The 14,277-nt window shown below is 46.7% G+C and overlaps 1 protein-coding gene across 3 annotated transcripts in view; it reads left to right on the forward strand.

Moving 5' to 3' along the window:
• Nucleotides 1-14,277, forward strand: part of CUL9 (cullin 9) — a 101,348-nt gene that overhangs the window by 16,390 nt on the left and 70,681 nt on the right. For all 3 annotated transcript variants that reach the window (XM_082250175.1, XM_082250176.1, XM_082250177.1), the window contains exons 3-4: nt 2,704-2,858; nt 2,955-3,461. In XM_082250175.1, coding sequence (XP_082106301.1) covers nt 2,704-2,858; nt 2,955-3,461 — 662 coding nt within the window. The remainder of the gene's footprint in view (nt 1-2,703; nt 2,859-2,954; nt 3,462-14,277) is intronic.

Below are 14,277 nucleotides of genomic sequence, written 5' to 3' on the forward strand. Positions count from 1 at the left end.
AGAATGTGAAAAGTATTTTTTTTTTTTTTCAGAATTGTTTGTTTATAGTGCAAAAAATAAAAGTCGCACAGGTGATCAAATACCACCACAAGAAAGCTCTGTTTGTGGGAAAAAAAGGACATCAATTTTATTTAGATACAGTGTTGCACAACTGCGCAATTTCCCGGTAAAATAACGCAGTGCCGAATCGCAAAAAAAATGGCCTGGTCATTAAGGGGGCAAATCCTTCCAGTCCAGAACTGGTTAAAAAAATGTTTTTTTTTTCTTTCCCGCAGAAAATAATAATCCCAGTGGTTATCAAATACCACGTGTGGGGGAAAAAAAGAATTATTTAATTTGGGTACAGTGTTGCATTACCGCACAATTGTCAGGTAAAGTAACGCAGTGGTAAAATTAAGACCCCAAAAAGATTTAGCGCTTGCTTGGAATAAAACTATTGGGTTTCAAATAATGCTGGGTGCTATTAACCACTCGCCGACCGCCGCAAGTACATATACTGCGGCGGTCAGCCCCTCACAGGCAGAGTGACGTAGGGGTACGTCACTAGCCTGTGAGGCTCTGGGGAGCGAGCAAGCGTGCGCCCCTGCGTGGTCATGGACCCCCCCCCCCCCGTGCGTGTGACCGGCGGACCCGATGTCCGCCGGTCACTCGGCGATCGTCGGGGGAGAGGGAGAAAGTCAGGCGGCTAATGTAAACAAGCCGCCTGTCATTCTCCCCTGTGTAGAAACAGTGATCATATGGTTCTACTATGTAGGACCGTTGATCACTGTTTCTACAGCTCAAGCCACAGCCAATCACAGTTAGAAGCACGCCCCTAGGGACACACACAACCCCTCCCTCTCAAATATTATCAAAGTACATAAAATATACAACAAATTACATCAATGGGTGCCTCAAGTGCCAATGTGCAGATAAAAAAGTCCACATAAAAGTTTATAAGTGACTCAAGTGAAGATGCAGGTTTATCTTCAGTGCCAATAAAGAAAAAAAGAAAAAGTGCAGGTGCTCAGTGTTGAATCCTCCAATGATCCAAATGCTGGTTCTTGTGGTGTCACCGTGGGGGATAATAGGAGAATACACTCACCAGATGTTGCGGGTCCTATTTACCATACGGTATTAAGACCTATACTCGCTTTATGGCCACCAGGGCCAGAGAGGACACTGCTGGGCTTTGTATTTCCGCAATGATCCGGAATCCACTTCCTGGATAGCCTTGATCCGCAGGAATCCGGTCAGGGTATGCAGGGTAAAAAAGCTCCAGATAGTGTATTACCATTTAAAAATAGTCTTTAACCACTTTACCACCGGAGGATTTTGCTGTCTTATTTCCAGGCCACTTTTTGCGATTCGGCACTGTGCGACTTTAACTGACAATTGCGCGGTCGTGTGACACCGTACCCAAACAAAATTTGTGTCCTTTTTTTCCCACAAACAGAGCTTTCTTTTGGTGGTATTTGATCACCTGTGCTATTTTTACTTTTTGCGCTATAAACAAAAAAAGAGCGTTTATTTTGAAAAAATAACAATATTTTTAACATTTTTTTATATGAAATTCCCCACAGAAAAAATGTAAAAATCAAAATTTTTTTAAATTTTTGGCCAATTTGTTTTCTGCTACCTATGTTTAGTAAAAAAAAATCACAATAAGCGTATTTTGATTGGTTTGTGCAAAAGTTATTTCGTTTACTAACTAAGGGAAAGATTTATGTCATTTTTGGTGTTTTTTTTTTTTTTTTTTTTACGAGTAATGGCGGCGATCTGCGATTTTTTTTTTTTTTTTGCGGGACTGCGACATTGCGGCGGACAGATCGGACCCTTGACTGACATTCTTGACACTTTTGGGGGTACCAGTGACATTACTACAGTAATCAGTGTTATAAATATGCACTGTTACTGTAAAAATGACACTGGCAGGGAAGGGGTTAATTTTATTGGAGAGGGAGGGGTTAATGTATGCCTGGTGTTTACTGACGTGTGTGGGGGGAGGTGACTGAGTGACACAGGGACAGATCGCATGTTCAGCTATGCTGAACCCTGCAATCTGTCACTGTTTGTCACTTAGGACATCCGCCCGCTTTGTTTACACAAGCAGGCAGATCTCCAAACTCGATTCCCCGACGATCGGGGAAGAGCAGCAGCGATCGCCGCCGCTCCTCCCCTGGCCCGACTCCCGCTGTGACTGAAAACAGTGGGAGCGCTGCCTACAGTGGGAGGAGTCCAGCGACGTAAGTCTACGTCGCTGGACGGAATTGAGCCAGTTTGCCGCAGTACAGTCAACGTGACTGGTCGGCAAGTGGTTAATAGGGTAAGTTGGTATACAGTACATAAAAAAACTGAATTTCGCCAGCCAAAATGGTGGAGTGGAGAGCGGTGAATACCGCCTTGCGTTCCACTCAGGCACCCGTGATGTAAGCAGCGTGCGTTCCACCTTACGCGCGTTTCGTCAGTACGTATGACGTCTTCAGAGGTCAAAAAGAAAAAAATGGCCTGGTCGGGAATGGGGGTAAATCTTCTTAGAGGTCAAGTGGTTAGAAAGAGCTGTGTCTTGTAGGGCACACGCAGTTGTGGCAGCTTGGGTGCCATGAGTTTCATAGAGCCAGGCCTTGACTTGTATGACAAGGCCTTGGTTTTATTGGTGCCATGTTTTATAGGGAGTCAAGCCTTTGCTTGCAGTACATGATGAGTATTGATGGTGTTTTTCAGGAAGTCGGGCCCATGTTCTGCTCTCGCTCAGTCAGCAGGATGGGATAGAACAACACATGGATTTTGAGTCACGGTACACCTTGTTGCAGCTCTTTGCTGAGACCACCAGTTCAGAAGAACATTGTATTTCCTTTGAAGGGATACACCTCCCACAGGTAAGTGCTAAAAAGAAATCCAACTACTTTGGAGGAGCTCTCATTTGATGTTGTGTTTGTGTATTCATTTTTTTTTTTTTTTTTTTTTGGTGGCAGATTCCAGGGAAGCAACTATTCTCACTTGTGAAACGTTACTTGTGTGTCACATCCCTACTGGACCAGCTGAGCAGCGACCGGCCAGACCGCAGCGAGATGTCCCGGCTACAGCGCCAGTTTGATTTCAGCATGGCCATGGGCAGCCTGATCTGTGAGCTGGTGCGAGTTATGGGTTGGGTGAATGAAGACTCTTCAGAAAAAGGAAGCATCTCAGACAACGAACAACTTTCCAGAGTCATCCGTTCCATTTTCCAGCCCAAAGTTCCGGCCTGCACCAACTTCCAGGTGGTCTCTGGCTCTCCCATACATGTCACCGCTTCCAAGAGGAAAGCGGCAAAGATGTTCTTGGAGCCGTCAGACTTTGCAGCGCGAAACGCTTATGTTGATTATGTCCAGGAAGCCTTAAAACCAGGCATGTCTGTGCGGATGTTGGAAGACTATGATGAGATCAGTACTGGAGATGAGGGTGTCTTCCGCCAGAGCAATAATGGAATGCCGCCTGTTCAGGTGAGATGCAGCATGGGAGGGTGGTCACACTGTGTAACGGATAGGTGGGACTTCTGGCGGAGGTCTTAGAGGACCTCATTCGGGTGGTTACGCTATGTAACTAATGGGTGGGACTTCCAGTGGAGGTGAAACGTGACCTCACATTGTGTAATGGACGGGTTGGACTCTCTGATGGAAGAGGAAAAAGACCTCCCTTGGGTGCTCACACTGTTCAATGGATGGGGGGGACTTCTGGTGGAGGAGGAAAAAGACCTCACTTGGGTGGTCACACTGTGTAATGGACGGGTTGGACGTCTGATGGATTAGGAAAAATACCTCACTTGGGTGGTCACACTGTGTAATGAGATGGATAAGACTGCTGGTGGAGGATGAAAAAGATCTCACTAGTGTGGTCACACTGTGTAATAGATTGGGGGGGGGGGGGGGGGGTGTGGACTTCTGGTGAATGATGAAGACCTTTAGGGCCGAAATAACCGATTATAAAAATAGTTGCAAACTGAAATCAATTCGTTGGCCAGCCGATTAGTTGGCCTGTATACAAAATGCATTATTTCCATATCTGGAAATACAGTGAAGCACACATTAAAGAAGATGCAGTGCAGCGAACATACAGCTCAGTACACAGCCCATACATGTCAGAAGACAGTGCAGCACACATACAGCTCAGTACACAGCCCATACATGTCAGAAGACAGTGCAGCACACATACAGCTCAGTACACCGCCCATACATGTCAGAAGACAGTGCAGCACACATACAGCTCAGTACACCGTCCATACATGTCAGAAGACACAGTGCAGCACACATACAGCTCAGTACACCGCCCATACATGTCAGAAGACAGTGCAGCACACATACAGCTCAGTACACCGTCCATACATGTCAGAAGACACAGTGCAGCACACATACAGCTCAGTACACCGTCCATACATGTCAGAAGACACAGTGCAGCACACATACAGCTCAGTACACCATCCATACATGTCAGAAGATGGTGCAGCACACATACAGCTCAGTACACCATCCATACATGTCAGAAGATAGTGCAGCACACATACAGCTCAGTACACCATCCATACATGTCAGAAGATAGTGCAGCACACATACAGCTCCATACACCATCCATACATGTCAGAAGATAGTGCAGCACACATACAGCTCCATACACCATCCATACATGTCAGAAGATAGTGCAGCACACATACAGCTCAGTACACCATCCATACATGTCAGAAGATAGTGCAGCACACATACAGCTCCGTACACCATCCATACATGTCAGAAGACACAGTGCAGCACACATACAGCTCAGTACACCATCCATACATGTCAGAAGACAGTGCAGCACACATACAGCTCAGTACACCATCCATACATGTCAGAAGATAGTGCAGCACACATACAGCTCAGTACACCATCCATACATGTCAGAAGATAGTGCAGCACACATACAGCTCAGTACACCGCCCATACATGTCAGAAGACAGTGCAGCACACATACAGCTCAGTACACCATCCATACATGTCAGTAAGTACCTGAGAACTTGTGAATGTGAGTAGCAATGCCTCATGGGACATGTAGTCCTGGGCAGAAAGTGAATAATTCTAAAGGCAGAAGTTTTTTTTACCTTGCTATAGGGGCACTCTATACTATACTTTGCAGCTTGCTATAGGGGCACTCTAAAAGCAGAAGGAGCCAGAAGTGTATAAGGGGGACCCCAGAAGAGGAGGATCGGGGCTGCTCTGTGCAAAACCATTACACAGAGCAGGTAAGTTTTTAACATGTTTGTTTTAAAAAAAAAAAAAAAAAAAATAGACTGGAGGTAATATAACGCTTTACAATTACATTTAAAGTAAACTTTTACCAGTATTGCTGCACACAGAAGGCTTTTTATCTTAATGCAAAGAATGCATTAAGATAAAAAAAACCTTCCTGACTTTACAACTCCTTTTTACTCAGGGGGCAGAATGACAGCTGAGTTGGGGATCCATTATTCTGACTAGGCGTCGTATGATGTCCAGCAGGATAAGCCGCTCGTGCGGTGATCGGTAGTGCACGGTGTTACTCTGACATAGGTATACAGTAAACCCCCCTCCATCGCGGGGGTTACGTTCCAGACCCACTTACGATTACTGAAAATCCGTGAAATAGAAATACCCTATTTAAATGCGGTGTGGTGGTCCACCGCAGCCTCTCACTGATTCACAGCTCCTGATTGGGCCCCCCCCCCATTGGTGTCATCTCTCTGCTGCTGGACAGTCGGAAGACGGGACGAGCCGCGAGACCAGGAAGAGAGTCCCCGAGCCGTGAGGACACGTCATCTTCAGTGTAAGTCTGCTTATTGTGTGTGAATAAAGTGTTATCTGCTGCACTCAGAAAACAACGTGATATACCGGGACCGCAAACACTGAACCGCGATATAAAGGGGGTTTGCTGTATATCATATAGGCTCTTTACCATGTGATCAGATGTGCCCAATCATCAAATAACCAGGAAATGCCGGTAATTGGCTTTCCTCTATTCGCTCTGATAAGGCATGAGTAGAGGAGAGCCGACCTGCAGCTCTCCTGATGGGGGTCTGGGTTGATAATCAGCACATTATCAGCGGTGCCCATCAATGCTGCCCATCATTACGCATTAGGTTCACTCATTACTCATCAGTGCCCATCAGCGAAGGAGAAAACTTAACTTATTTATAAAATTTTATAACCAAAACCAAAGACATTTTTTTTTTTCTTTAGGAAAAAATAAAAAACCCAGTCCAAAAAATAAAAAACCCAGATCAAATACCACCAAATGAAAGCTCCATTTGTGGGGGGAAAAAATAAAAATCTACCACTTGACAACTGCCCGCTGCAGATTTACTCTGGCAGGCAGTCTCTCCTGGGCAAACCAACGTAGCACTACGTCTCTCGCTCTCAGGAGGCCAGGGGGCGAGCGCGCGCCAGCGCCCACCTGCCCCCACTGGGGAACAGGGAAGCCAATGCACAGGGCAGGTGGTTTCGATTGACACCCGCAATCGTTCCCCCGCTTAGAGAGAAGAACGATCAGCTGTTGTAAACACAGCTGACGGTTCTTCTCCCTGGAATTATTACAGAACCCCTGTGATCCTTCTATATAGAATCACAGGTCTCTATGATCATTTCACAAGCCCCGCCCTCCCAGTTAGAATCACTCCCCTAGGCTCACATTTAACCCCTTAATCACCCCCATTATTAAACCCTTCCCTCCCAGTGTCATTTTTACAGTAACAGAGTAACAGTGCATATTTATAGCACTGATTATTGTAGTAATTTCACTGGTCCCCCAAAAGTGTCAAATGTTCATTAGGGGTCCGATCTGTCCGCCGCAATGTCACAGTCCCACAAAATATCGCAGATCGCCGCCATTACTAGTAAAAAAAAAAAAAAACAATAAAAATGACATAAATGTTTCCCGTAGTTGGTAGACGCAATACACCGCTTATTGCGATTATTTTTTTATTTTACCAAAAATATGTAGCAGAAACCAAATTGGCCTAAAATGTTAAAAAAATTTTGATTTTTAAATTTATTTATTTATTTATTTTTTTGAGAATGTTATATAGCAGAATGTGAAAATTTTTTTTTTTTTTTTCAAAATTTTTGCTCTTTCTTTGTTTATAGCACAAAAAATAAAAATGGCACAGGTGATCAAATACCACCAAAAGAAAGCTCCAATTGTGGGGAAAAAAAGGACGTCAATTTTATTTGGGTACAGCGTCCACAACCGCGCAATGGTCAGTTAAAATAACGCAGTGCCGAATCGCAAAATAGGGCCTGGTCATTAACCACTTTACGTCTGCTCACAGTAATATTACTGCGGCAGAGTGGCTCGTTATCGTCTGACGACGTAGTACTACGTCGTCAGACACTCCCCCTTCTGGGCGGCGCTTGCGCGCCACCGGAGGCTCGCTCCCGCTGTTTTCATTCACAGCGGGAGTCGGGCCAGGGGAGGAGCAGCGGCGATCGCCGCTGCTCTTACCCGATCGTCGGGGATCTCCATAGTGACAGGGAGTGACAGATCAGACTGTTCAGCATAGCTGGACATCCGATCTGTCCATGACTCACTCAGTCACCTCCCCCCCTACACGTCAGTAAGCACCAGGCATACATTAACCCCTCCCTCTCCAATAAAATTAACCCCTTCCCTGCCAGTGTCATTTTTACAGTAACAGTGCATATATATATAGCACTGATTACTGCAGTAATGTCACTGGTACCCCCAAAAGTGTCAAAAATGTCAGTCAAGGGTCCGATCTGTCCGCCGCAATGTCGCAGTCCCGCAAAAAAAAATCGCAGATCGCCGCCATTACGCGTTAAAAAAAAAAACACCAAAAATGACAAATCTTTCCCTTTGTTAGTAAACGCAATAACTTTTGCGCAAACCAATCAAAATACGCTTATTGCGATTTTTTTTTTTTACCAAACATATGTAGCATAAAACAAATTGGCCAAAAATTTTTAAAAAAATTGGTTTTTACATTTTTTTTGGGGGGGAATTTCATATAAAAAAATTTTAAAAATATTGTTATTTTTTCAAAATAAACACTATTTTTTTGTTTATAGCGCAAAAAGTAAAAATCGCACAGGTGATCAAATACCACCAAAAGAAAGCTCTGTTTGTGGGGAAAAAAAGGACGTAAATTTAGTTTGGGTACGGCGTCGCACGACCGCGCAATTGTCAGCACAGCGCCGAATCGCAAAAAGTGGCCTGGACGGAAGACAGCAAAATCCTCCGGTGGTAAAGTGGTTAAGCAGCAAAATCTACCGGTCTTAAAGCGGGATAGCGCTGAAAGCTGAAAATTGGCCTGGGCAGGAAAGGGGGGGGGGGGGAGAGTGCCCTATTGAAGTGGTTAAAGATTAATCAATACAGTGATAAAATAGAAAAAACAGTCTAATTTAGTGATTGATTTTCATATAATAGTGTCTGTTACAGAATAGAATCAGCGTGTCCGGTGATATCCGTTGTGTGTGCTAGCAGCTCACCTCATTCCCTAGTCTAGTAAAGCATTTAGGCCCCTTTCACAGGATCCTACCGATCAGGTCCGCCTGTCCCTTCTTCAGGTACACCTGATCAGGACAACCTTTCTAAACTATGGTGAGGCGGATATCCGCAGACTTGGTGACACCCATCTGTCATCCGATCCGACCAGATCTGCTGAAAACAGACAGATGGTGAGACGTGAGTCTGTCAGTTTTCATCCGATCTCCCCTTAGAGGAGAGCAGGGCTTTGATGGGTCCGTCTCTGCACAGTGAGCGGAGACAAACCTGTCATCTGCCTGCTCAGCGGGGATCAATGGAGTGATCCCCGCTGAGCTAGCGGAGTCTGTGAAATCGGATTGGCCCCTGTAAAAGGGGCCTAAGGGTGTAAGCAATTCCTCTCCATGGGTGGCTGTATCATATCCTTTCTTCCAATCAGCAATGGTGATGCTTTATGGGTCTGTGCACCCTCTCTCCCACAATCCACTCTCCTCTCCTCCAGTGGATGATGTGGGTATACAAGAAAGCAAATCCTTAGGGCTCTTTCACACGGGCGGTCCGATCAGATCCGCCTGTCAGTTTTTTAGGCGGATCTGATCGGATCCTCCATGCAGCTCTATGGGGCAGCGGATGTCAGCGGAGACACCTCCGCTGACACCCGCTGCCATCCGTATCTGATCCTGTCCGTGAAATCTGGACGGATGGAAACCCTATTTCTCTAGCGCTCATCGACAGACGTAGTCCTCGGTGATACACCACCTTCGGGTTATGTTACCTCCGCAGGAGCAGGACTAGACAGGAAATTAAAAAGCTCTGGCCACACCCTAGGGGCAGTCCCAGAGGGTATATCCTCTCTCTCTCTGCCTCAGCAAATCAGTTATTTTCTGTCTAGTTAGGAGTAAGGACCTAGATACCTTGCTGGGATCTTAGGTCCTGGCAAGAAATTTTTTTTTTCTAAAAGGATTTTTGGACAGCTTTTTTTCTCCAGTGTTCCTGTGAGATCTTCAAGCAAGAAAGCTGAACTGGGCGACGGGCTGGATGTTGAGATCCGGTGGTCACCCCAGTTCAGCCTACGAGCGCGTGCAGGCCATAGCTCCGCGCTGAGTCGGCCGCGACAAAGTCCCATTAAAGGACTGAACCCGCGAGTTAAACGTCTCGCTGAAACGCCAAAGACCATGAGTCACGGCGTCTGTATCGGTCGACAGCCCTCCCGCCCCGGTGGAGAGGGGTACTGTCAGGAGTTGGTGCCCGCCTGGTTCCGGTATGGTGAGTAGTATGTTCCCCCTGTTTTCCCTGACGGGTTTTGTGGTGAACGCGGGCCCCTCTCTGTATGGTAAGAAAGAGTTTCTTTCTATCCTATAACATGTCACAAATCCTCCTACTTTGAGTGTGATTTTATGTGTGCAAAAGCCAGGAGGCTTGGTTTGGGAGCTAACAATCTATTGTATACATGTTTTAAAGATGTAATCTGTGGCATTCTGGGAATCTTACGGTGATAAGAATAAGCTACCTACCAGTCAGAAGCCATGGACATGTAGACTGCCTTCCAAGTCAGATCTCCAGCTAATAGCAGGCCTCCCGAACGGCCATGCGGTCCGCCAGGGCCGGTACCGCCAAACACGCCATATCCCCATGCAGAGAGAGTGTTGTGTGCCTGCAGCACACCGCTAGTCAGCACAGGCCGCCGCCAATTTTTTTTGCTGGATCGCACGAGCCGCCATTTTGGCGTAGCCTCGTGTCTCCAGCATGGGGGCGGCCATGTTTTAGGTGATTCTACACCTCGTGGAGCTTGGGGGAGGCGCCGGAAGGCGTACAGAGGGGCGGAGCCGCCTCCTTTCTTCCTGGGCAGCCAGCCAAAAGACTTCCTGTTTGTCTAAGACAGCGCTGTAAGCTGTTGCAGTTCAACTCTGAACATCAAGTGGTGAGCCTGGGGGTCTATCTCTCTCTCTCTCGATCGATAGGGATCCCTAGCAGGTAACACTAAGGGGTTTTTTGTGGCGCTGAGGGTCAAAAAAAAAAAAAAAAAAAAGTTTTTTCTTTACTTTGAATTATATCATCCAGGAAGTAACTGGAGTTATTATGGACCTACCCCTATACTATCTGACACCTCTAACTCTGATTCAGAGATGGTCACTGCAGTTGCAGGTTCCTCTGCAAGGGCTGCTATCCCAGGTAAAGCCCCCTCAGACAGTGAGGAGGACGCTTCTTCTCCTGCTATTATTCAGGAAGAAGCATTGGTGGACGCACTAGTTGTGGCAGTGCAAGAAACCTTAAAACTTGAGGCTTTACCGGCAGAGGCAACTGAAACAGAGAGGCCTTTTGGGACTAATAAGCCCATCAAGACGGCGAAGGCTTTTCCTGTACCTAAATGTTTTGGAAATCAGATTAAAGGAGAATGGGAACATTCTAAACGTACCTTTACTATTTCCAAGCGTATTGCTAGACGCTATCCGTTTGAGGAATCCATCATTAAGAAATGGACGGTACCACCAGTCGTGGATCCGCCTATTTCCAGGCTGAATAAAGCCACGGTTATTCCAGTGGAGGACACTTCGTCCTTTAAGGATCCGGTGGATCGAAAGATAGAAGCGGAGTCCCGCACTATCTTTTCTCTGATAGGGTCAGCATTTAGACCAGTAATTGTTATTGGTCTAGTTTCCCAGACACTTACAGAATGGGCGAAGATGGTACGCCAAGATCTTAGGGGAAAAGATATTCCCCAGGAGACATCTGATTTGATGGAACAGATCATACAAGGGCTACGGTTTATCTGTGACGCAGCCTTGGACACTACTCCCTTGTTAGGGCATGCATCTAAGTTAGCAGTGATCCTCAGACGTGTGCTGTGGTTAAAATGCTGGTCAGCTGACCTAGGTTCCAAAAAGACTTTGACCAATCTCCCTTTCCAGGGGAATCGTCTATTTGGAGCCAACCTAGATGAAATCATTAAGGATGCCACCGGGGGCAAGAGTACTTTTTTGCCACAGGCTGCAAAAGCTAAGGAACCTCGCAACAAGCGAGGACCTTTCTTTACCGCCCATAAAGGACGCCCGGCTGGTACTTCCGGGAAAGGCAAGACTCCTCCAGGAGGGTTCAAGAAGGGCTGGTCGGACAAGCAGAGGACCAACCCAGCCAAACCCGAAGTAAAGGAGTACACAGCCTGAAGGTGCGCCCCCACCCAATTTCAGGGTGGGGGGACGTTTTCACCGGTATTCAGGACATTAGATCGAGCATCAACCACTACTACCGGTGCGATTCTTCCCTTCCAACATTTAAGTACAGGAAGCGGTAGTTACCGTTCCCTGTATAGATCTTTTCCTTTACCTTTTCCTAAGATTAGTCCCGATACCTCACAGGAATCGGATCTGATTGACCAGATAGGCCAAGTAGCCTCTAGTCGGGTGACTTCGGTCCCTGAGGTTCAACCAGAAAAGATCACCTTGCCTGATAACTATCAGGTATCTGATAAATGTGTGGGAACAGAAAACGACCAGACTTTCTCGGATGGTCGGGGCCAGATACCTCTAGGGACGCCTGGTTCAGATCCAATCAGCGCCAGTGGTCCTAGAAATTCTAGGCTGGCCTCTTCAAGCCGGCCTGGCCGACTTGGACAGGTTAGTCGCAGACGTTCCGTGGGAACTTCGTCTCAGGGAGTGTCTGTAGTCTCAAGGACCTATTTACCTTCGTGCTTTACAGTCGCTGGTTTTAATGGCCTGGCCATTGAGACCCAAGTACTGAAGGACAGAGGTTTGTCTACTTCTGTCATTCCTACCCTTATTAAAGCAAGGAAAGCGACTTCCAGCAAAGTCTATTATCACACATGGAAGACTTATATTGCGTGGTGCGAATCTTTAGGATTTCCTCCACGTACCTATTCGGTGTCTCGAATATTGGCCTTTTTGCAACAAGGGGTTGAGCAGAAGCTAGCCTTGAGCACCATCAAGGGTCAAGTTTCAGCATTAGCAATCTTCTTTCAGAAACCTTTAGCTACCAAATCCTTGGTGCGGAATTTCATCCAGGGGGTGCGGCACCTGGCTCCTCCAGTCCGCGCGCCCTTACCGCCCTGGGATCTTAATTTGGTTTTGTCGGTTCTACAGAAACCTCCCTTTGAAAACATCAGGGAGATTCCCTTGCTTACTTTATCCCAGAAGGTGGTCTTCTTGGTGGCTATTACTTCTGCTCGCAGGGTGTCAGAACTGGCTGCATTATCATGCCAGTCCCCATACCTAGTGATTCATAGGGATAAGGTAGTACTTCATCCTAAGCCATCTTTTCTTCCTAAGGTGGTTTCAGATTTTCATCTGAATGAAGATATTGTACTACCTTCCTTGTGTCCTCAGCCCAAGCATCATCGGGAACATGCGTTGCATTCCTTGGATGTGGTTCGGGCAATCAGGGTATACCTGAAAGCTACGGAATCATTCCGTAAGACGGATTCACTTTTTGTGATCACGGATGGCCCCAGAAAGGGTTTGCCTGCATCTGCCGCGACCATTGCCAAATGGATTAGACAAACGGTGGTACAGGCTTATTCTATTAAGGGTCAGAGTCCTCCGTTCCCTGTTAGGGCGCACTCCACTCGAGCGCTCAGTACTTCCTGGGCCTTTCGCCATCAGGCGTCAGTGGTCCAGGTATGTAAGGCGGCCACTTGGTCGTCGGTACATACCTTTACAAAATTCTATAAAATTGATGTGACGGCATCGGCGGATGCCTCATTTGGCCGCAAGGTTTTGCAGGCCGCAATTTGAGGAGACCGGTGGTCTACCTCGAGGGTTTTTTTCTGTTTGAAAATTTTTTTGTTGAGTCTCATCATTAAGGATGAGCATTGTAAACTTCTAGTTGGCACCGGTTGGGCCTTCTAGATTGGGATTTGATTTCCATTTTCCCACCCCTCAGTTGTGATACTGCTCTGGGACGTCCCGAAGGTGGTGTATCACCGAGGACTACGTCTGTCGATGAGCGCTAGAGAAAAATGGATTTTTGTAAAATCTTACCGTAAAATCCTTTTCTCTTAGCTCATCGACAGACGTAGTCCCCGCCCCTCTGTTTTGGAGTTGGGTTGGGTTAAATTCTCTAAGCACTGCTTTTTCACATAACTGATTTGCTGAGGCAGAGAGAGAGAGGATATACCCTCTGGGACTGCCCCTAGGGTGTGGCCAGAGCTTTTTAATTTCCTGTCTAGTCCTGCTCCTGCGGAGGTAACATAACCCGAAGGTGGTGTATCACCGAGGACTACGTCTGTCGATGAGCTAAGAGAAAAGGATTTTACGGTAAGATTTTACAAAAATCCATTTTTTTCCATCCGTTCAGTGATCGGATCGGATGAGAGCGGACAGGCGATCCGCTCTCATCCGATCCCCCATAGAGGGCAGCGGGGGCTGAGACACCTCCCTCTCCGCTCTGCAAGCGGAGACGGAGCTGTCATCCGCCGGCTCAGCGGGGATCGGCGGATCGATCCCCGCTGAGCAACACAGATCCGCCTACGGAGGCGGAGCGTGTGAAAGAGGCCTTATTGTGTAGTATTCAAATTAAAATGTATTCTATAAAAATGGAGTAACTCGCATTTAAAATAGATTTAAACAGCATCAGAAACCATGAATTGAACCATGATTGTCCGAAAACCGGAAGGGACTCCTTCCAGACTAGTTGCGTCATAGCAGGTGGGTACACTCTCTCCCACTATTCAGGAGAGTGGATATGGACAGACCCATAAACCATCATGCTGATTGGAAGAAAGGAAATCATACAGCCACCCATGGAGAGGAATTGCATACACCCTAAATGCTTTTGGACCTCCTAGTCTAGGGAATGAGG

Source organism: Pelophylax lessonae, assembly GCF_965119305.1.
Source record: "Pelophylax lessonae genome assembly, chromosome: 3".
Taxonomy (NCBI): domain Eukaryota; kingdom Metazoa; phylum Chordata; class Amphibia; order Anura; family Ranidae; genus Pelophylax; species Pelophylax lessonae.